This window comes from Theropithecus gelada, chromosome 9 (genome assembly GCF_003255815.1).
Source record: "Theropithecus gelada isolate Dixy chromosome 9, Tgel_1.0, whole genome shotgun sequence".
NCBI classification, from domain to species: domain Eukaryota; kingdom Metazoa; phylum Chordata; class Mammalia; order Primates; family Cercopithecidae; genus Theropithecus; species Theropithecus gelada.
Genome location: NC_037677.1, coordinates 85,846,729 through 85,869,194, shown reverse-complemented (window position 1 = coordinate 85,869,194; position 22,466 = coordinate 85,846,729). Strand labels below are relative to the sequence as shown.

Genomic DNA, 22,466 nt, shown 5'->3' with positions numbered 1-22,466 from the left:
TGAGAGTATTTTACAATGAACACTTGTATAACTAGATTATACAGTTAACATATTACTATATTTACTTTATTACATATCTATTCATCCACTCATTTCTCTATCCACCCATCCATTTATTTTATATTTTCTTTTGCATAAAAGGGCCTTCAGTACAATTAATTGATAAAACATTTAGCATACATATGTGAATTGCTTTTCTAAATATAAATTTGGTTTTATAATTAGGTAAAATACTGACATGGTTGCAAAAACAAACACAGAGAAGTCTGGCTCCTATTGCTGTCCCTTTCCTTTTTCCTCTTTTTCTTATTGGTAACCATTACAAAATTTCATTTATCCATCCACTGTTTTCATTTTAATGTAAGCAGGTAGATATAAGTTTTATATACCCTCCAATTTTTTCTCTCTTCTTTGCTGGCCCATATTGCATGTAGAAGCCACTGATAAAAGCAGCACTTTAGATGATATTCAGCCAACCAATCCATAATTGTTTATTGAGTCCCTCTTAAGTTCCCAGGGTACGGTGGATTGATGTTGTTAAAATAGTTTATCTTCATTTTTATTTATTTGTTTTATTTATTTATTTATTTATTTATTTATTTATTTATTTATTTATTTATTTTTTGAGACAGAGTGTCGCTCTGTTGCCCAGACTGGAGTACAGCGGCACAGTGTCGGCTCACTGCAAGCTCCGCCTCTGGGTTCATGCCATTCTCCTGCCTCAGCCTCCCGAGTAGCTGGGACTACAGGTGCCCGCCACCACGCCAGGCTAATTTTTTGTATTATTAGTAGAGACGGGGTTTCACCGTGTTAGCTAGGATGGTGTTGATTTCCTGACCTCATGATCTGCCTGCCTTGGCCTCCCAAAGAGCTGGGATTACAGGCGTGAGCCACCGTGCCCAGCCTAAAATAGTTTTAAGACTTACCTGGTGCTCATCCAAACACATACCCCCCCCCCCCCCCCACACACACACTGTCTCTCTCTCTCTCACACACACACACACACACTCATATACCCACAGACTCATAAACTCTATTAAGTAGCCTCAGTTGCTAAGGGAAAAGGTTTTGGCTCCAGTACCTGGAGTGGTGGGAAGGTTTCAATATTAATTAATGAGTGAATTTGATTCAATACAACCTAATTTCCTCACAACTTACTAACTAGCTGAGTAATTTTACTTCATTTGTGATGAATTCAGCCAAGAGGACTATAACTCTCTTGTTACTTCTTTTTGCCAAGAGTAACCAGTAGCTAAGGAGCAAATAGCTGTCAGTTTACTAACAATTACAGAACTGAGCCAAACGAAAGCTTAAAGTTGTCCAGTTAGAAGAACATTGTCTCTGTGTTTTCTAATTAGTAGAGCTATGTCCTCAGATTTCTCATTTAGATTAATTCCATGAGTGGAGGCAAATCCTCCGTACAAGAAGCTCTGTGGCAGTTACAGGTAAGGAATTCAGAGGCCAGGTGAGCCCGAATCACACCTTGTTTACAGGAAAAAGTCAATAGTAGTTTCCTCTGGTTAAATTTAATAAGTATGTTCTTTGTTTAGTATCAACAAAGTTGAAAAAGGTGTTACTCCTGTGCTTTCCACATGTCATCTAAATGACTCCACTCCCCTGCCATGTCTCCCCACTCTCCCAAGTCTCCATCATTGGTCAATCCCAGCTCTCAAGGATCCAATTAATGTAACTCAATCTTCCAATCCCATGGCCTAGAGTAGTAAATGCCTCCCTAGTATTTTTTAAAATTCTTGGTAGGAAGTGCTACATGGTGGCATGCACTTATGGTTTTGGCTACTCAGGTGGCTGAGGAGGGAAGATCTCTTGAGGTCAGGAGTTTAAGGCCACAGCGTGCTATGACTGTGCTTGTAAATAGCCACTGCACTCTAGCCTGAGCAACATCACAAGACCCTGACTCTAATAAATGCATAAAAATTATAAAAATTCTCGGTCAGGTTTCTATTCCCATCACTTCCTCTGCTTCAGGCCTTCTAATGATGTGTAGTTGGTTCTGCATTTTTCTATTTGAAACCAAACCTAAAATACACATGCTTTTGAATATGACCAATAAAATACACTCCAAGAATTTGTGATCTTAGCAAAGCTCTCAGGTGTGATCTTAGATGTGTGATTTTAGGTGTGATCTCAGGTGTGAATAAATGTCCAGTAATGTGTTTGGATCACGTAGATCCCTTGTGATTACCAGCAACTGGACACATGTAAACAAACATTTGAGTTTATTTTAAGATTTTAGGCTTGGCTCACTGACCAGCAGGTCTTGGCTACAGTAGGGCCTTGGGAAATAGAAGTCCAGCTAGAATGCTGTAGAACTGAAATTCCCTCCTCTCTAACTCTTGTCTTTGCTCATTTGTTTTGCTCTTAGGTTTTGTTGCAGGTCAGTGACCCTGGCCACATGGAATAGAAACCTTCCATGTTTAGGTCTCCTTTGATTGGGAGACTGAGGATGAAAACTGCTCGTTCTAAAGGCAAAATTTTAAGGAAAATGATTCTTATTGTCCCAGCAGATGTAGTTGCCTAAAACAGCATTAATAAGCCTTGGTGAATGAATGCAGGGATGTGTTGTGGAAGAATAGATGCTCCTGCCACAGACACATGGATTGAAGAGAAAAGAATGAGGGGGGTGGCCAGGAAATAGAGTATGTGTTATACCAAAGTATTTTGTATGTCATCAGGTTATACATTTTTGAAGACAGCAATTGGGAAAGACTGCTGTCTAACTCTCAAATATTGGGATTAAGAAACTATGATTAAGTATAGAGTTTATTTGAGCACAAAACTTGAGGGTAACCACTCAGGAAACACAGACACCTAATGATTGGAGTTAGCATTCCAAAGTGGGGAAGTTAAGGTTTAACCTACACAGGCAGTAAACAGGGTTGCAGCATTTTCCATATAAGGTGGTACATACATTGTAGCAATTTGATCAGTTATTACTAGCTACATTCCAAGAAAGATTGTTTTACCATTCCATCAGGAGGGATGATACTTTCAGGGGGTCTTGTGTCTGGTGCCACAAGGCCTTTCTTGATCATTTACAGGAAAAAGCAGAAGTTGCAGTTGCATGCTACATAACTCAGGCCACACAGCCACATTCCTCTCAAGGCTTAAAATAAGGTAAAGTTCCAACAGCTTTAAGTTTGCATTATTTAATTTCATAGTTGTTCTATTTAGTTATAAGACCATTAAACGGATAATGGTGACCTCTGTGTTAAAACATAGGGTTCAGGTCAGCAGCCAGCCTCAGAGCCCTCTCATAGCACAGCAAGGCATCACTTACTTCTCCTTTCAATTTGTGGATGAGCCCAAGGAGGCTGACACTTTCCACAACCCGTACCTTCCGGTGAACACATCTTTTAGCCAATTTCTCTAAAGCATTGAGAAGTTTTTCCCTGGAACGGGACATTTTTTCTATTTTCAAACCTTTTAAATAGTGGGTGATTGCTTTATCTTCAGATTTCCCATGGTGTTCTTGGAAAGAGCCGTAGCGGTAATGAATCTCTTGCTTTAGCTGATCTTCAAAGATCTTCATGCGTAACACTTTCTGAAAATGTTCCTCAGCCTTTCTGTGGTGGCCTATTTCTGCATACATTTCAGCCAGGTCAACATAGGCCATCTCAAATGTGGGCTTTAACATTATAGTCTTTTCAAACTTGCATATAGCCAGTCGAACCAATCTGTTCACAGTTTCCCTATCTTGCCCTCTAGGCTGCCAGTTTGTAGCTTCCTTGATTTGGATCATTTGTGCCTTGTAGCAAAGCCCCATTTGGTGATGCAGGAAGGCAGAAGTGGGTGTTGTCTCCAAGGCCATTTTTAAGAGCTCAAGAGCTTTATCCACAGACCCTTTTCTTCGATAAAACTTGGCTGCATATCGAAAGACGTAGGTCTGTGAAGACATACTGGTCAGAGCTTCTTCAATGTACTTTTCTCCTTCAGCTTCCTGTCCTCCATCCTGAAGCTTCAGGGCAAGGAGAACCCTAATATATACATCATCTGGATTTAGCCTGACAGCTCGTTTTAGGACGTGCAGAGAAAATGTCTCATTCCTCTCTGCTGCTATGTTAAAGTTATCCAGGCGATAGACAGTGATCGCATACCCGGTATTGAATTCAGGGTTTTCAGGGTCCCCTTCCAGAGCCTTTTCAAAGCAGGCCTTGGCCCGTTCATAATTCTTCCCTCCACACTTCGCCAAGGCCCATCCTTCCTCACAGTCCATCTCTGGACACTCCATTCTATAGCAGGAAGGATTTGCAAACTTCTTGCAAGTGTTCTCCACCTTGTCCAGGTAAGTCTGGGCTTCTGCCAGTCTGCCCATGTGGTAATACACCCAGGCAAAGTTGCCCCAGGTCACCAGACTCCTCATATCTGCTTGGTTGGCATGTTCTTTCTGGATTAAGTCTTCAGCCTTTTTCAAGGTCACCAGGGCTTCCTCATTCTGGCCTTTCAGGTGTTTCACATAGGCCAGTAGGTTGTGTATTCCCCCATTGTATTTGGTATCCAGGAACTGAATCTCTTCCCAGATCCTGTTTTCTAAATCAAGAATTTCAGGGGCTTCAATTAACAACTTCCATGTAAAGTGACATCTCAGCTGAATCAGGCTGTCTTCGATAAGCTTTCCCTCAGATTCTTCACTGTAAAAATATGCAGGAATTAATTACGTTTTAAGAAAGTGTTCAGTCCACTGAAAATGAAGCCAGAACTTCAAATAGTCAAATATTCTCTGTCCTAGTATCCCTGCCTCCATTATCGGGTGCCTCTCTGGGTTCTATGGTCATGTCATTAGGAAAGAGAACAGGTTGACATAAAAACCATGGGGAAACCTAATCATCTCGTAGTGCCAACAGATAGGTTACGTGAAGTCTAAAAGTCAACTCAAAAGAAGTTAATTCTGCTAACATCAAAATAATCTCAGCACCACCCTCAAGATTGCAAAACCCATCTTCTTTCTGCTTCCTCCCGACTTTGCAGTGCATGACTAATGCTGTCAGAAGAAATGTGGAGAGAGGGTTCACAGAAAGGTGGGTTCCTTACTCATCTTTTTCATGTTCTCAACACGTAAACACATTTTGGTTTTCTCTCCTCCCATGAAGGGTTCTGAGTAAAATATGAGAGCTGAATACGGTTTCAAATGCTGGACTTCATGAATGCTCAAGCCAGGTTGGAGAACGTGGTAGGGTTTCCTATCTCCTTTGCCTGTGTCAACTTACTCAACCAATCCTCAATGGAGGGGTTCCAAATGGGTGGAACCACCTCACAATGGCAGCCTTACTAATGGGGACAAAAGGAGAGGCATGAATGAACATTCCATAGGGAAGATGTGTCTCTTTGAAGAAGTGGCACGTCCCACTTTTGTAAGTCAGTGTTCCTGGTGTCAGGTAACCCTGAAGCCTAGAGGAGCACAGGCTACCAAAATCTCAACAATTAGAGTAATCCATCAGCCACCGATGAGGAAGAGAGAATGATATGAGGTCAGTGGGACCAGAAGGGTTTTTTTCCCCAATAGTTCACGCTCCTCTGAAGTGGAACTGAAGTCCTAGTCTCCCTATAAGAACATGAAGGAAGAAAAAGACATTCGTTCTTGATAGTTGAAGAAGTGGTCCTCACATCCCGTGTAAGTATATTTGCTTCTGTGTTCTCAACTAATTACCTACCTTATAGTCTATACTTGACATATTTTCTCTCCATTAGGCCCAAGGAATGATCCCAGAGAGGACCATTATGAAATTTTCTTTTACTCTCTATATAGCAACGTATAGCAACAACTATTTTTATATGAATCCCGACTCAATATAACCATAATATAATATAACCACAATCCAATCACAAAAAAATAGACTATGAAACATTCTTTTTTGAAAATAAGGGGAAATAAAAAGTTCATGGCCGGGTGTGGTGGCTCACACCTGAAATCCTAGCATTTTGGGAGGCTGAGGTAGGTGGATTGCCTGAGCTCAGGAGTTCAAAACTAGCCTGGGCAACATGGTGAAAACTCATCTCTACATCTTTACTAAAAGTACAAAAAATTAGCCAGCGTCATGGCACATGTCTGTAGTCCCAACTACTCTGGAGACTGAGGCACAAGAATTGCTTGAATCTGGAAAGTGGAGGTTACAGTGAGCTGAGATCATGCCACTGCACTCCAGGCTGGGCAATAGACCCAGACTCTGTCTCAGAAAAAAAATTAATAATAAAGAAAAGAAAGGAAAGGAAAGAAAGGAAGAAAGGAAAGGATTCACAAGATAATGAATAGCACCACAAAGTTGGGCAGAGAATACTCAGGCTTATGACTGCCGCTTCGAGCACAGCTGGCAGCTCAATACAGCTCTTGCTTTTCCCTCAGAGTCTCCCCCTAAAAAACTCCCTACTATGCTTAGACCTTCCTTGAGAGCATTCCTGCCCACAATCCCAAGCCATCTTCTCCATCCTTGAGTCTGTGGAATATGAGAGTCCTGGTACTGTCTCTTCTTGCTTTATGATAGCACTGTGTAGTTGACTGCTGAGATGAGGAGTTTCAGAAATCTTCCTTCCAACTGTGGCCCAGGAAGATTACCCAATGAAACTTGTGTGTGAAAGTGTGTGTGTGGGACATATGCTGGGTGAGGTTGGGTCAGGAGTAGGTAAAATCAATATTCTGCTTAAGAATCCTCACTGAAAATAGTCACCACCCATATAGAAGATGGAATCAGCAGGAGTTTTTGACCCAAATCCTCCACTCATGCCCACTGTGGCCTGTGCTATGATGAGAACAGACACTACCCAGGGAAAATAATCCACACATGCTTCCATTACTCTAGAGCTTCTGGAATATTTGAAGATAAGCCATTCCAAGCTTTCTAAATATGTACCCAATCTCAGCATCTCAGCTGCTGGCCCACCCAGCACATTTGTGAGCAGTAGAAAGAGATCAGTCTTCCTCTGAGTGATCTAATCATGGCCTTGCATTGATAGATGGAAAAAAATATACTAGATTTTTGTCTTTCACTGAGATTGTAGAATTTCAAGTGCACAACTTACACAACCTTATAAGGCTGCCCTGCCAAATTCCAGAAGAGAATTATTGCTCTTTCTTATAGGTGGTTGTTCATCAACATGTATTTTCTTGACTTGGGCCCTGGGAAGACTACGGAGTAGACTATCACCCTAGAGGTGTCCTCACTCTCTAAAATAGAAATGCTGAGAGCCTAAAGTCCTCCTTTTACCTGGTGAGCATACAGAAAGTGCTGTTATTAGTAGTATACATATTATCATCAAATTAGGCCCCAGCGTGGTGGCTAATGCCTGTAATCCCAACACTTTAAGAGTTCAAGGGAGGTGAATTGCTTAAGCCCAGAAGTTCATGACCAGCATGGGCAACAAACACAGCGAAACCCTGTCTCTCAAAAAAATACAAAAATTAGCCAGGCCTGGTGATTCACACCAGTAGTCCCAGCGACTTGGGCTGAGGTGAGAGCATCACCTGAGCCTGGGGAGGTGGAGGTTGCAGTGAGCTGTGATCCTGCCACTGCACTCGAGACTGAGTGACAGAGGGATGCCCTATCTGAAAAAAAAAAAAAAAATGAGTTCGTGCATGTATGTAGTGACCTAATCCCTGTATGCCTGTGGCAGACAGGGACTCATCACCATATTTTGTCAGGCATTTCCCTGGATCTTGTCCATTTAAGCTCCACTTAAGCTGTCTTGATCAATAAGCATGAATGGAAGGAGGAGCTCAATCTGCTCCTTTATCCCTGAACCAGTGGGATCAGGAGTATTCTGATGTGGGCATTATTCAGTCTGGGATAGTCCAGATTCCCCTTAGGCCACCTCAGGTCAGTGGCTTCTAGAAACATAGGCACAGGCCATTGCAAAACCTTTCACACAGACTAGCTACCAAAGCAACGGGGAATGAAAGGCTTGTTTTCTGTCAACTCCACAGATGCAGACACAACTAACACATTTTTTTTTTTTTTTGAGACAGAGTCTCACTCTGTTGCCCAGGCTGGAGTGCAGTGGCACAATCTCGGCTCACTTCAAGCTCTGCCTCCCAGGATCACACCATTCTCCCGCCTTAGCCTCCCGATTAACTGGGACTATAGGCGCCTGCCACCACACCCAGCTAATTTTTTGTATTTTTTAGTAGAGGCGAAGTTTCACCATGTTAGTCAGGATGGTCTTGATCTCCTGACCTCGTGATCCACCCGCCTCGGCCTCCCAAAGTCCTGGGATTACAGGTGTGAGCCACCATGCCCAGTCACAACTAACATCTTATGACCAGGGGCCCATTATATTAAAAAGAGAGACTTGGGTACTCTTGTGGTGAATTTTTTTGCAATGCTTCACTTATAATTTCTTCTCAAGACAGGTCTATGTGTTTGCTAGAAAGGAATCTCACAAGAGGAGTCCCTTTTTCTGTAAGTTCTTCCTCTCCCACTGACTGCAGCATCAGATGGGAGAACTCTAGCAGGTCAGAATACTTTTGAGTGAAAACATTTTCTGCAGGTCACTAGTTCTAAATACAGCAGGAAAAAAAGAAATATATATTTTGTGGAACAAACATATCACAACGCCTACAAAAGTTCTTATTTTCTAACATCTAGTATAGTGGTTTTTCAAATTTTAGCGGGCAACATGATCACCTGGAAAACTTAGAACACACAGATTGATGGGCCCCACCCTAGAGTTTTTGAGTCAGCAAGTTTAGGGTAGGACCTGAGAATTTGCATTTCTACTACCTTCCCAGGTGATGCTGATGCTGCTAGTCAGGGGACCACACTTTGAGAACAGTTAATTCAGTGAAAAGTAAATTTCATAGTAATCACAGTTCCATAGTTTCACAGTAATCACAAAATTTGACTTGGTATCAAAAACAAACAAACAACAGAAAAACAGCCATCTCTGAAAGTAGCTTCTTTTTCCCACCTGAATTTAACCAAATTATCAAATAAAAAGAAAAATAGCTGCTTCTTCTCACCTGGATGTCTAAAAGGATCTCAATGCTCTTGCCCTGACTGGTCCCCATGCCAGTCTCCTCTCTAGACTCAGGCCTCTGTTCCCTGGTGAACAGTCTTTAAGTGTTGCCTGGGTAATTGTCTCTATTAGAAAGTGCTACAGAAATGACATCTTTGGAAATAAGATATCCAAACTCTTTCTCGTTTATTTCCTTAAGAGCATTGCTGCTCTTATTAAGTCAGTTGACCTTACTAAGCGAGCTCTGTAACAGGAGTTAGGAAACTTGCCTCTGTACGTATATTCTCATCTTGCCCCTCTGGATCTACTTTCCTACATTCTTCGCCATACTCTGTGCTTGGGAAGCTGACTCTGGACTTTATTAACTCCAAAACTCTTTTATTTTTTACTTTCTTCTGGGGTTGACCCACTGGGGAGCACCAGCCAGATATTCAATTGCAGGAGGAGGTGAAGGTCATGGTATTAATTCTTAAGCTCCCACTGTGCTCTGCTTGAGGTTGTCAGTGATTTTTTCACCAAAGACCTCTTGAGAAGCCCCTCCCTACAGCTATAGCTTAGAGTCTCCTTGGGTCTGGTTCTCTCCTCTTGCTCGTGTAGGCCCAGGATTATCATGTTACCACTGTTGTAAAACAACACACCTCCTCCCTCTCTCCTGCAACCAACAAGCACCATCTCCTGTTGATTTCCCTAAACTTTGCCCATATCGTCTTAAATAGCCCCCTTATTAAACTCTTCTCAGTTATCATGGTCAGGGTCAGAACCACCAGTGGGACAACTCCCTTAGGAGAAGGCCTGTCAAAAAACTGGCCCTTTAGAAAAGTTTTAGAATTTCAAAGTGTGCAGAAATAAGGTCAGTGAAGCAGAGAAAGCCTTTACCTCATGATGCTGTGAAGATAGTAGTGCTTTGGTTCAGGCTTGGAGGCTCCTTCAAGGTTTATCCACAGAGTTTTAGGGCTTCTCAGATAAGCTGGGTGCTTATATATGGGAGGTATATCCAGGCAGTTTTTTACACCCTTGATGCCCAGTGAATTGGCAGGGTGAAAATGACACAGAGAGAGAGGGGTGTCTCTGCTTTGATTACAAAATACATGCTGAGTTTTGGCAGCTAAGAGGATGTGTGTGTGAGAAACAGTTTTGATATGCAAATTCCCTTGCTGGGGTCAATGTGGTGTAGGAGATAGAGGATAACTGGACCTTATGATGACATTCAGTGTTGTGGAAAAACCAGTGGCAGACAGGAACGTATACTTTTGTGAATCATGTCAGACTCTGTTGTCAAACTTGTTACTATCACATGTATCCAGCCAGGTGGTTCCAGGGACTTCTACAATGGAAGCTCCTTAGACCAGAGTCAGTGGTTTGTGCCTAAAAGAATACTGTAGAAAGTCATTGTCAATTTGTGGAAGAATGAGGTTGCAGATGGTTAGGTCTTCTTCTGTGGGGCTGTGTTAGGCAAAACAACCCCTTCTCAATTTTGAGATATTGGTCTGTAAGAAAGGTCCCATACTGGTTACATCCTCCAGTAGCATTTGCATTACTGCAAACCCTGACTATAGTGGAGCCTACTCAAGTGTATTGACTGTTTTGATGATCTTTACTGTTCACCATCAGTGGTTTAAACAATATTTTAGCTGGTCAGTAGAGAAACATACGCAATGTAGTCAGAGAATGTGATTGGGTCATGGGGGTTAAAAATCTAAATCCAAATTCACATAGTTCTTCTGAGTTGTCCTTATGTTTCTTCTGTTTCTACTGCTTTGAAGATTATCTGTTACAAAGTAACAACCATCAGAGAGTCAATCAAACAATATTCACATGTTTAATGAAAAATTTATATGATACCAAGGCTGATGTAATTGCCCACACAATTCGCAGGGAAAAAGGAAAATTTTGAAAGCTGCTATTCTGAATTCCTCTTGTGAATTGTTACAACATCATCCTGTAAGTTTCTGGATCTTGGTTTTGTAAGGGGTAGTGCACCAAGATAAGCAAAAGGGCAAAGACTGACAGCGATTTCCCTTTGAGTGAATATTTCAAGGTAGGGTTATTAGCTTCATTACTGTCTTCTCATAATTGCCAAATGAAACTGTAGCCTGGCTGTGCTGTTTCTTCTTTGTCCTGGGCCTGTAACTAGACTATATTTCCCAGGATCCCATGTGGTAAGGTGTAGTCATGGGCATGGGACGGGAGGCTGTCAAGAAGCAGAAATGATTCTATAATTGGGTATCTTAAATTGTATCTGGAAGAAGAGAAGACTAGACCAAGGCTACAGATGTAATTTGAAAGGAAGCAGCAGTCACTCATATTGGCCAGTTTAAGGGGCTGCTTGATTATTTTTGAATCCAGTTGGAAAATATTCATATTTTTGTCTGCACTCAGACATGATTACAGAATGGCCTTGTATTTTGTCTTGACCCATCATGGTCACAGGGTGACCTTGTTTGATGTTGATAATGTTCTTTGAAATTGTTTACATGCACAGAACACCAGGCCAGCTCTCAGATGTCTGGGGCAGCTCTTCTCTTTCTTTTCAGGGAACTTCTGAGTTACTGCTCCAGCATCTTCTGAGTTACTGCTCCAGTTACTGCTCCTGACCTTTCTAAAGCCAAAAATTATATAGACAAGAAGGACTGCCCAGAAAAGGAGCATCAAATAAGATTTTATGCATTCACAGTTCAAATGAGAGCAGAAATCTTAGGAAAAGAATATGCTTAAGAAAGAGTATAGTATATAATCTGTCTATGTGAATTAAAAACCCTTCTCCATGTCTATTCAAGTAAGGATTTAGGCAACTTGAGAGATAGACCACATCTCCCCATTCACATGAGACAAGTTCTTAGAAGAATGTGCTGGACCTCTTGACATCTTTTTTTTTTTTTTTTTTTTTTTTAAAGATAGAGTCTCGCTGTATCACCCAGGCTGGAGTACAGTGGCGCTATCTCTGCTCACTGCAACCTCTGCCTCCCAGGTTCAAGCGATTCTTGTGCCTCAGCCTCCAGAGTAGCTGGCATTACAGGCGTGCACCACCACACCCAGCTAATTTTTTTGTATTTTTAGTAGAGATGGGGTTTCACCATGGTGTCCATCCTGGTTTCGAACTCCTGACCTCAGGTGACGCACCTGTGTTGGCCTCCCAAAGTTCTGGGATTACAGGTGTGAGCCACTGCACCTGGCCCGTCTTGACATCTTACAAGCACAGGATATCATTTAGATCCATGTATTCTTCCATAAACCCACCAAATCTCAACATTACTTAATAGTGAGAATTCCCATTTTATTCTTTGAGTATACTCTAGTAAGAAAAGTAGGAAGAAAACTTCTCTAAGCATAACGACAGCACAGAAATGGAGGTTAGAACCACTCAGGGGAACGAGGTAAAAGAAACTAGGCCCACATAGCCCTGCTGTGGAAGACCAAGTTTGCTGAAAGGCAAGAATGATTGTTAGTCAAATATTGTTTCATCTGGGGTTCAGCAAACCTAGGGCATTACATTCTACACCTGTCAGGTGACAGAATCACCGGATGGAGGGAGTTTCCCGCAGATATTTGCCATCTTGTTTATTTTGGGGCTGTGTGCTCTGAGTAGAAGACAGTAGCGCGCCATCATAGAACAACCATTATTCTATACTTGGGGCCAATGGGATGTTTTCTTCTGAGGTTTCCTTTCTTGCTCTGCAGCTTGAGCATAATGAGAAATATTAAAACTCTTTACCTTTACTTGTCCTTGTGCACATAAGATGGTGTTGCTCAGTAGTGAAGGCCACCTGGAATCAGACTGCCTGGGGTCATTAACGGACTTTGCTGCTTACTGGATGTGTGATCTTGGGATAGTTGGTTCACATTTCTAAGCCACATTTACTTACCCATATAATCAGAACAGCACTAGGACTTTTGTCGTGGGGTTATGTTGAGATGAAGTGGGATATTGCATGGAAAGCATGTCTCATTTAACAGCATTCAGTAACTATGAGTGTTGCTTTCACAGTGTGGGATAAGTCCCTTTATCTGTGCAGTCTGTGCTGACCATCAGCTGGAGCCCTTCCCCCACTACAGTTTTTCCCAGTGGGCACTGAGAGAGAGATGTCTCATGTCGTGTCTGACTGTGCAGCCGCTGAGACAGGAGTGTCCTGTTCTGAGCTTCAGGCCAGGACAATCTAGATCTTCCCATCTCAGGCTCAGGTCAGGGAACCCTGGCCATATCTACACATAGAGCCCAGCAGTACCTCTTGGGCAGCAGGCATTCAATCCCTCCCTAGTGAGGATGGACCTGTGTAGGGGGAGAATAGATTTTGGAATGGGACTCATTTCCTCTCAGCTCTCTCTCTCTCCAGTTCTGTATCATATGGGAAGCTTCTAGGAGGCCAATCGTGTTTTTAGATACAAATATCTTCTGTAAGGCACTAGCCCTGACTCAACTCTAAAAGGAATAGAAACATAAGCAAATACTGAAATGAACATTAGGAGAGCTGCTTACACTGAGAGTAGTATGACTTTGGAATTTTCATGCATAAAATTACTGCTTAGTAACAGCGTGTCAGAGAAACAGAGTGAGTGTTTGTCATGTGGTCACTGAATTTGGCAGCAGTCCTGGTTCTGTGAGCTCTGGCTCAACTGATTAGGTATTCAGGATCTGGCCCAGTGTGTCCTTGGATAAACGCAGCCATGAACCACACAGGACAGAGCAACAATAAGGAAACAGCCAACACATTGTGTAAGAGAGAGAGAGAGAGAGTCTACAAATAGGAAAAAACAATAGAAACTAGAGCGGGAAACTCATTTCTCATGGGCAGGATGCCTACTTGTAGAAGTGAAACTTAAGCATTGGAAGAAATAAAACTTAACCACTATCAACATTCCAGGACCAGTTCTGTGTTCGACTAATTGGCTGAGTGAATTTGATTTCACGTAAACACTGAGTTTCTTCATCAGGTATAGAAAAAGGTTGGCCTTGAACAGTGTTTTACAACCTTTGCTGCAAACTAGAAAATTCCTTGGAAATCTTTTAAAAATGCAGATGCCTGAGCCAGTCTCCAGCCCAATCAATCAGAATCTCTGGAAGTGAAGCCCAGGTATGAGTATTATCAGTAAGTTTTCTGAAAAAAGTAATCCCAAAGTGATTTTTTTGTGTGTGGTTTAAAACCACTAGACTAGATTTTTGCCACTCAGGATATGGTCTGTTACAGTGGCATCATCATCTACTAAAAGCCTAGAAATGCAGAACATCAGGCCCCTCCACAGATCTCCTGAATGAGAACTTGCCTTTTAGCATGGCCAGATGATTTGCTGGTACATTAAAGTTTGATAGATACTTTTCCAAATGATCCCTGGATCCCTTTCAGGTCCAAATGCTTTGGATCAGGGACTCATTCCTAATAAATACCTATCTTTCTATGAGACTCTGAGTCTAGAACTTTATTCTTCTATGCTTTGGTTTCCCCATGTGTACCCTGATAATCCATGCAATACCAGAAAGGATGTAGGTCAAAGTGCATTGACCTCTACAGAGAGTGTCTGATGTTTGCTTTTGAGACTACTCATGTTTGCAAACTTGCACCAATCGTATCCACTGAGAAAATGCTCAGCTACTAGGAACTTCTCTGCTCTGAGAGTCCTGGTAATCTTCATACCACTTCAGGGGTCTTGATGGCTATCTTTGGGCTACTCTGATTTACTTTTCTGGCTGACTCCCATGTGTTCCAGTTCTAACCGAATTTCTGTGCTTTCATTATTTTACATGTCAAACACTCATTCACTTGGAGTTGTCTATATAAATTGTAGGAAACATTTACATCACTGAACTAGACTCAAGATATTTCACAGATCCTATAATGTCTGTTGGAGAAGTCCTCAGGTGCCTGGAAAGCAAGTTGTTTTTAGACTGTCTGAAGTATCTTGGGACTTGAAAAGTCCATGCCTATAAAGGAAATGAGAAGAGGTGAAGATGTTTTCTAGATGTAACTGAAATTTAGGATTATAAATTGAGCTGAAAAAACAAGTTCTAACAGTTGTGCCATTCCCGTGGTTCTAGGAAAACCAAAAAGGTTTAAGGAACCTGTGATCCAAACATATTGTTAGCATGGTCAAGGCAGCCTTCATTGCTCTAAGCTCCTTGTTGATTTCCAAAATCAGCAAGCTATGAATTATCATTAGGTACAGGCCAGGTACTCTGTTGGGACCCATAGGACATGTTTCCTCTTCTCAAGTGACCTGTCACGTAGCAGGAGACAGAATGATAAGCACTTAATTTGCTTTTAATAAAAGCAGTACACATTGGTTGCTTTGAAATAACAGAGAATTGGATATTTATCTCTTCCTGAGGTTCATGAAAAACTTCCTTGGTTAACTTTTGGTCTTTAGCCTGAAGTGTTTGGCAAAATCCTAATCCTGTTGTCTCCCCTACTGGGAGAATAATCCCAAGACTGTCTAGTCCGTGAGCAGGCCTGACCCCAAAGGGGCCCCGTGGCTACTCTTGCAGTGTGCAACGATGCTGGCTGCACACACTAGGGGAAAGGCTTTGGTCCGGGACCATAAAACTGTTCTTGTATGTCAAGTCATGGTACTCCTGCAAAAGCAGATAAGAAGGAATGTGCAACAGTGAAACTGCCTGCTGACTACACAAATTGGTACACTGGAGACAGGAAGTTTTATGTGATAGGGGCCTCTTAGAGGGGCTTCCTCCTACCATCTACCTTCAAGTAGGTCCCATATTTGTGTTGTTCTCTTCTTTGTGTCCATATGTACTCAGTGTTTAGCTCCCACTGGCAAGTGAGAACATGCAGTATTTTATTTTCTGTTCCTGTGTTAGTTGGCTTAGGATAATGGTCTTCAGCTCCATCCATGTTGCTGCAAAGAACATGATCTTGTTCTTTGGCTACGTAGCACTCTGTGCAACCAAAATTTAGAATCTTAAATTAGATGGGCTAAAAAGAACATAGATCAACACCCATGTTATTCTTATAGCTCTGAGAATTCCAAAGATGTTTAAGGTTCCAACAGTACAAATAATTGGTCAGATGGTAGGTGATCTTCATAAGTAGTACACACAAGCCTCCAAAGCAGCATCCATTGTCAGGGGCTTCTCGTCAGTTCAAACGTTCAGCAAACCAGTAATGCTCACCTGTGATATGCCTGGCATTCTGAGAACACCAGTTGGGAAAATGATGGAGATGCCCCTTCTTCCCCTCCATCGATAGTGGTTTGCTATCTTGTGGGAGACAGAGACAGATTAGAACATATTTGATTTTATTGTACTAAAACATGTACAGTTCTGATGCTGTGTAAGCACAGAGAAAAGAAACACTACTTTGTGAGGCCCATAGAAGACATTTTGAATCATGTTATTGATCTCCAGTCTTAAGGTAAATAAAGAGTCATAGTTCTGATGTGAACTAACATGGAGAGTCATGGAATTATCAAGATTCCCCATCTGAAGCAGGCCAGAAGCTTAGCCTTATTCACCCATATGTCTTAAGCCGTATGCATTAAGATCGTGAAGTGGCAGTGCAACATGATGTAGGAATGCCTGGTCTTTCATTAGATACTCTTACCCACCAACTTAACCAGGCTGTCTGTGTGAGTTCTGTGATATCTCCTTTTGGTGGGATCTGGCCACTCCCTACTTGGGCTGATTATTGCTTTAAATGAACAGTTCTCAAATGGGGGCAATTTTGCCCCTGGGGGCATTGGTGATACCTGGAGACACTTTTTTTTTTTTTTTGAGACGGAATCTGGCTCTGTCACCCAGGCTGGAGTGCAGTGGTACGATCTCGGCTCCCTGCAGTCTCTGCCTCCTGGATTCAAGCAATTCTCCTGTCTCAGCCTCCCAAGTAGCTGGGAGTACAGATGCCCGCCAGCATGCCCAGCTAATTTTTGTACTTTTTGAGTAGAAATGGGGTTTCACCATATTGGCCAGGCTGGTTTTGAACTCCTGACCTCAGGTGACCTGCCTGCCTCAGCCTCTCAAAGTGCTGGATTACAGGCATGAGCCACCACACCTGGCCCCTGGAGAGACTTTGGATTATCACAACTGGAGATGTGGGTGCTACTGACATCCACTGGGTAGAGGTCATTGCTGATGCCAAACATCCTATAATGTACAGAACAGCCCCTCACAGCAAAGAGTTATCTGGCCCCAAATGACAATAGTGCTTAGCCTGAAAAACCCTACATTAGTTCCAAAAGGACTTTCTGCAATGTTAAAAATTGTTTAGGCCAGGTTGGGTGGCTCACACCTGTAATCCCAGCACTTTGCAAGGCCACGTTGGGAAGATCACTTGAGCGTGGGAGTTTGAGAGCAGCCTGGGCAACATGGAGAGACCCTGTCTCTACAAAAAATAATAATAATAAAGAAAACTTAGCCTGATGTGGTGGTGTGAGCCTGTAGTCCTAGTTAGTTGGAAGGCTGAGGCAGGAGGATTGCGTGAGCTCAGGAGTTTCAGGCTGCAGTGAGCCATGACTGTGTTGCAGCACTCCAGTCTGGGCAACAGAGACAGATCCTGTCTAAAGAAAAAAAAAAACATTCTAAGTCTGTGCCACCACTTGCTGTATGTTACTATTGAGCACTGCAAGTGTAACTAGTGCATCTGAAGAACTGAGTTTTAGATTTTATTTTAATTAATTTAAATAGAAATTGAAATAGCTGCATAGTGGCTTCATATCAGACCTCCCAGCTCTATGTAAAAGTCCTCAGTATCAGATGCTTGGGGTTCCCCCACACACCTGATGGAAGCAGCACATGCCTTAGGTAGCACATATTGGTTTCTTGAGCTGCAGCTTTTACAGCTTTAATGTAGTTCATTAAGAAACTTCCTACATGTTCTGGGCACAGTGATCTTTGGCTATATGTGGGGAATATAGTATGCATCCCTGCTTCAGAGGAGACTAGGAATGCCATTCTCTCTGCCTTTCCTTCCACCCATATATCCTGATGAATCTCCTTTTTAAAAAACTCAAAAGATTTGTGTGCTATATCTAAGGAAGATTTTATATTCAGGGCATAATTTGCTGAGAAGTAGCAGCTGAAGGTAGTAGAGGGTGCAAGTACCTCTATATAGGAAACAGTTCTATTTAGGAAAAACTCATTGAAAAATATTATCTGTTGTCCATAGAATATTCCTTTATGACTCTCTTCATTAATCTCCCTCCTTCAGCTTTTTCATGAACTTTTTGAAGTTTCTTGATAAAGATAACTCCAACATACCAGTTTTCAGAACTTAGCTCAATGGCTTGGTTCCCAGGGTTGAGAGAAACCACTTCTTGGCTGCTCACTGCCATCCCCTCCTCAGCTGCCTGAAGTGAAACGGCACAGAGATGACTCTTAATCATTGTCCAATAGAATAGGCACAGTCCAGGAGCCCAGCCTGGCAATTGAATCTAGAAGCTTGCAGAGGGAAGACGTGGCCTGTGGTCAGTGATTTCCTCAGCCCAGTGTCCTGTTTACCAAGCACTAGTTGGAAGGGCACTTAAGAGACATTCTGGGGCCCCAGAAAAGCAGGAGATGAGTTTCTCTTCCCTGAGCTTGGAGTGAATGCTTCTTTTGTATGTACAAGAAGAATGTACAAGTAAAATGCTTCTGTTGTATGTACGTGTCATTCTAAGGAGTTATTTCCTTTGCCGTAGGCTGTGGAGAAGGCTGTGGAGTCAGCACTGCCCATGGAAAAAGACTGACATTGAGCTTAAGGAATATAATCCAATCCCTGTGGTAGACACCTGGCAGCTCCAAAGAATTCCAGAGCTGGGAAAAGCAGATTCAGATACCTTCTAACCGTGTGTGTGTGTGTGTGTGTGTGTGTGTGTGTGTGTGTGTGTGTGAGTTTTGTGTTTGTGTTTGTGAGTGTGTGAGTTTGTATGTGTGTGTAAGTTTATATGTTTGTGGGTAGTTAAAGTGATGCTCTGGGGGCATATCTTTCTCTATCTGCTTTGGATTCCTCCAAATTTTTTTCTCCATCCTTAGCAACTTGAACCTGAGTTATAATTAGCACCAAGCCAGGGCCAGAGCAGGAAAAGTGGACAACTTACCTGATGTGTTAGACCTGGCTATTCCTTTTTTCTCTCGCCATCTTAATTTTAATTTTCTTTTTTTCACCATGTTTATATCTTACACACATTGAGAGCTCAATAAGTATATTTTAAAACAAACATTAAATATGTGTATATTTTCTATAACCCACTTAAGACAATGGTCCCAAGAGAGCAGTAAGCCCATGAAATCCATCAGTAGAACAGTGAGTGGAGTTGGTGTCCGGAGGGGCTGGAGAGGAAGAAGGTGATGAATATCTGCTGAGCATGTTTGTGGAAGTCCTCTTTGGAATGTTTGAGAGAGCTGGGGACCTTTTCTGGTATTCTGATCTGTTTGGGCTAAAGCTATCATAATTTAGGCCTAACACACAAATGGAATGTAACCAAAGGCTTGTGAGATGTGGTGCATATGGATTATAGATAGAAGTGTAGCCAGAGTTTACGATAGGATCACTGGGGAAGATTTCTTAATAGCTCTGTGCTAGTGGAATATGAATTCACAAGTTCACCACACTATTTTCATTCTTCCCTCCTTTCCTCCAGGTCTTGTGCCCCATAGGAAGCACTCATATGCAGCCCAACATCAAGAGAGTCAATTGACGACACTTCAAAATCAACTTTGTTTAATAGTTTCTTCCCAGAGCTTTGACAGGCCAAGGCAGGAGGATTGCTTGAGGCCAGGAGTTTGAGACTAGCCTGGGCAACATAGTGAGACCTAACTCTACAAAAAATAAAAGAAAAATCAGCCAGGCATGGTGGTGCACACCTGTAGTCCTAGCTAATTGGAAGGCTGAGGTGGAACGATTGCTTGAGCCTAAGAGTTTGAGGCTGCATTGAGCTATGATCATGCCACTGCAGTCCAGCTTTGGTGACACAGCGAGGCCCTGTCTCTGAAAAAAAAAAAGTTTCTGTTTCTGGCACAAGTAAAATTCATGCTGTATTGAAAACCTCAGTTAGCAGTAATTACCCAAATACACACACAGACACTCAAAACTCACATTCACAGTTCTCTCATACATAATAGGTGCTGGTTACTAGGGAAACCAGCTTTGGTTTCCAGCACCAGGGGAAGGTGTGAAGGAGCACATTGAGATTCAATATCTCCCCATCAGATTTATGCAAATGAACTTGCCTGTTAGTCAACTTCTGTAAATAATGCAATCTAACTTGTAGTAAATTTTCTATGTAACTTTTAACCAAGAAGGAACAATATGTCCTTTGGTTTCTATATGCCTAGATGAGCCAGTAATGGAAAACTATAGCCATCTTGTTTACAAGAATGAGAAGTAGGTTGTGTATTCCCACACTGTATTTTGTGTCCACGAACTGAATATCTTCCAAGACCCTGTTTTCTAAATCAGGAATTTCAGGGGCTTCAATCAGCAGCCCCCATGTAAAATGACATCTCAACTGCTCAAGCCTATTCTTGACTCCATGATAATCAGCATTTCTACTGTGAAAAAAAGCAGGAAGTATTTGCATGATTTTCTGATGGAAATGGAATGCTATCTAATGAAAAGATAGGTAGAAACATTGTTAAATAGTTGGACACAGTGGCTCATACATGTAATCCTAGTACTTTGGGAGGCCAAGGTGGGCGGATAGCTTGAGCTTAGGAGTTCAAGATCTGCCTGGGCAACATGGCAAAACTCTAGCTCTACAAAAAATGAAAAAAAATTTATCTGGGCATGGTGGCACACACCTGTTGTCCCAGCTACCCAGGGAGGCTGAGGTGGGAGGATTGCTTGAGCCCAGGATGTTGAGGCTGCAGTGTGAGCTATGATCATATCACTGCCCTCCAGCCAGAGTGACACAGTGAGATCCTGTCTAAAAAAAAAAAAAAAAAAAAAAAGGCAGGTGCAGGGTGGGGGGTGGACTTTTTTTTCCCCATAGTTATTTTCCAGGAGCATAGGGCTTAGACAAAGTTTAACATTGTCAACGTCATTCCATATTGCCAGGTGTTTGGTGTTGCCCCTACAACATCCTAAGGAGAAGCCATACTAGGCTGGGAAGCCTTAGTTAAAAATTATCAACATTGTGATATCAGCAAATGCATTTTGTCTGCTTGAATATCAGCTGAAAGGGATTAAATCTGCCAGTGACTTAGATTAGTTTGAAAACTAATGCAGTTTTGAATTCCTCAATGCTATATGACACTTACGTTTCTCAGGATTTCATAGCAGATCACATGTATCAAAAAGCAATAATGCTGTCAGGAGAAATGAACTGGGGCAAGGAGAAGCTCTTTCTCACTTTTCTCTAGGTTTCCAATTTGGTCCATTAAAATATGAAAACAACTGCTTCTTTCCCCAAGGCTGAAATAGTGAAATAAATATTTCTAGTTTTATTCTTCCCCCTAAAACAAGACGGTGGGATGGGGCAAAGTGACTTTTCTGAATAAACTCAGTATCAGGCATGGTCTTCTCCTTTTTCTTACAAAGAATTATTTCTTAGAGTCATCAACATGCCAAAAGAGAATTGGTTAGGAGCAGCTTTTGAGCCAACTACTCCTTTATGTCCAGTCCTATCTATGACATTTTGGAGGGTCTTTTCGGTTGAACTGTGTCCACCAAAAAGATGCTCTGAAGTCCTGGCCCTCAGTAGCTGTGAATGTGACCTTATTTGGAAACAGGGTCTTTGCAGATATAATCAAGTTAAGATGAGTGCATTGGGAGGAGGTTAACCCAATGTGACCGATGTCCTTATAAGGAGAGGAAATGAGACACAGAGTCAGACACACACAGAGGGAAGATATAAAAACACAAGGAAGGATGCCATGTTAAGAGAGAGCATGGCACCTAAGAGGAGGCAAGGAAGGATTCTTTGGGGAGTTTCAAACGGAGTGTGGCTCTGCTGATACCTTGATTTTAGACTTCCAGGCTCCAAAACTGAGAGAGAACAAATTTCTGTTGTTTTAAGCCACCCAATTTGTGGTACTATGTTATGGCAGCCCTAGGAAATTAATACACAGAGAAAACATTGAAGTAGGAAAGATCATTTGAATTGACTGCTGTGACCTTAGGAAATCCCCATGTTTGATGGGGAACGAGCCAGGTGCGGTGGCTCATGCCTGTGATCCTAGCGTTTGGGGAGGACGAGGCAGGTGGATCACCTGAGATTGGGAGTTTGAGACCAGCCTGACCAACATGGAGAAAACTGGTCTCTACTAAAAATCCAGTTCTTTTTAAACTATCACTCTTAGCCTCACATGCACCACCTCTAGTCTCTGTGGTGCTTGTGCAAATTAGAAAAGAGTGCCCTTTTCTGTGAGTATATGTGTCCCTTGCCAGGACGCTTATCTTGGTGAGCCAAATGTAGACTCGGTTTCATTCTCCTCCCTTGTCCCTTTGGCTAATGAATAATCTGAACAATAATGCCTTAGCGACAAGCAGGAGAGATTTGTCTTTTGTGTTGATTTTGGGTTTGTCCTCCCTGACATGGGCCATCTTTTCCTCTCTAGATTGTAAGCCACAGGCACATTCTGG

At 42.2% G+C, this 22,466-nt stretch overlaps 1 protein-coding gene across 1 annotated transcript; it reads right to left on the bottom strand.

Annotated features, from left to right (window-relative positions):
• Positions 1 to 2,763: 2,763 nt before the first annotated feature.
• Positions 2,764 to 9,908, bottom strand: IFIT1B (interferon induced protein with tetratricopeptide repeats 1B). Its single transcript, XM_025396449.1, has 2 exons — positions 9,841 to 9,908; positions 2,764 to 4,649 (listed from the first exon to the last, which is right to left on the bottom strand). Exons 1-2 carry the CDS (start codon positions 9,843 to 9,845, stop codon positions 3,230 to 3,232), a joined length of 1,425 nt encoding a protein of 474 aa, XP_025252234.1. The 5' UTR covers positions 9,846 to 9,908; the 3' UTR covers positions 2,764 to 3,229.
• Between the last annotated feature and the right edge of the window lie 12,558 nt (positions 9,909 to 22,466).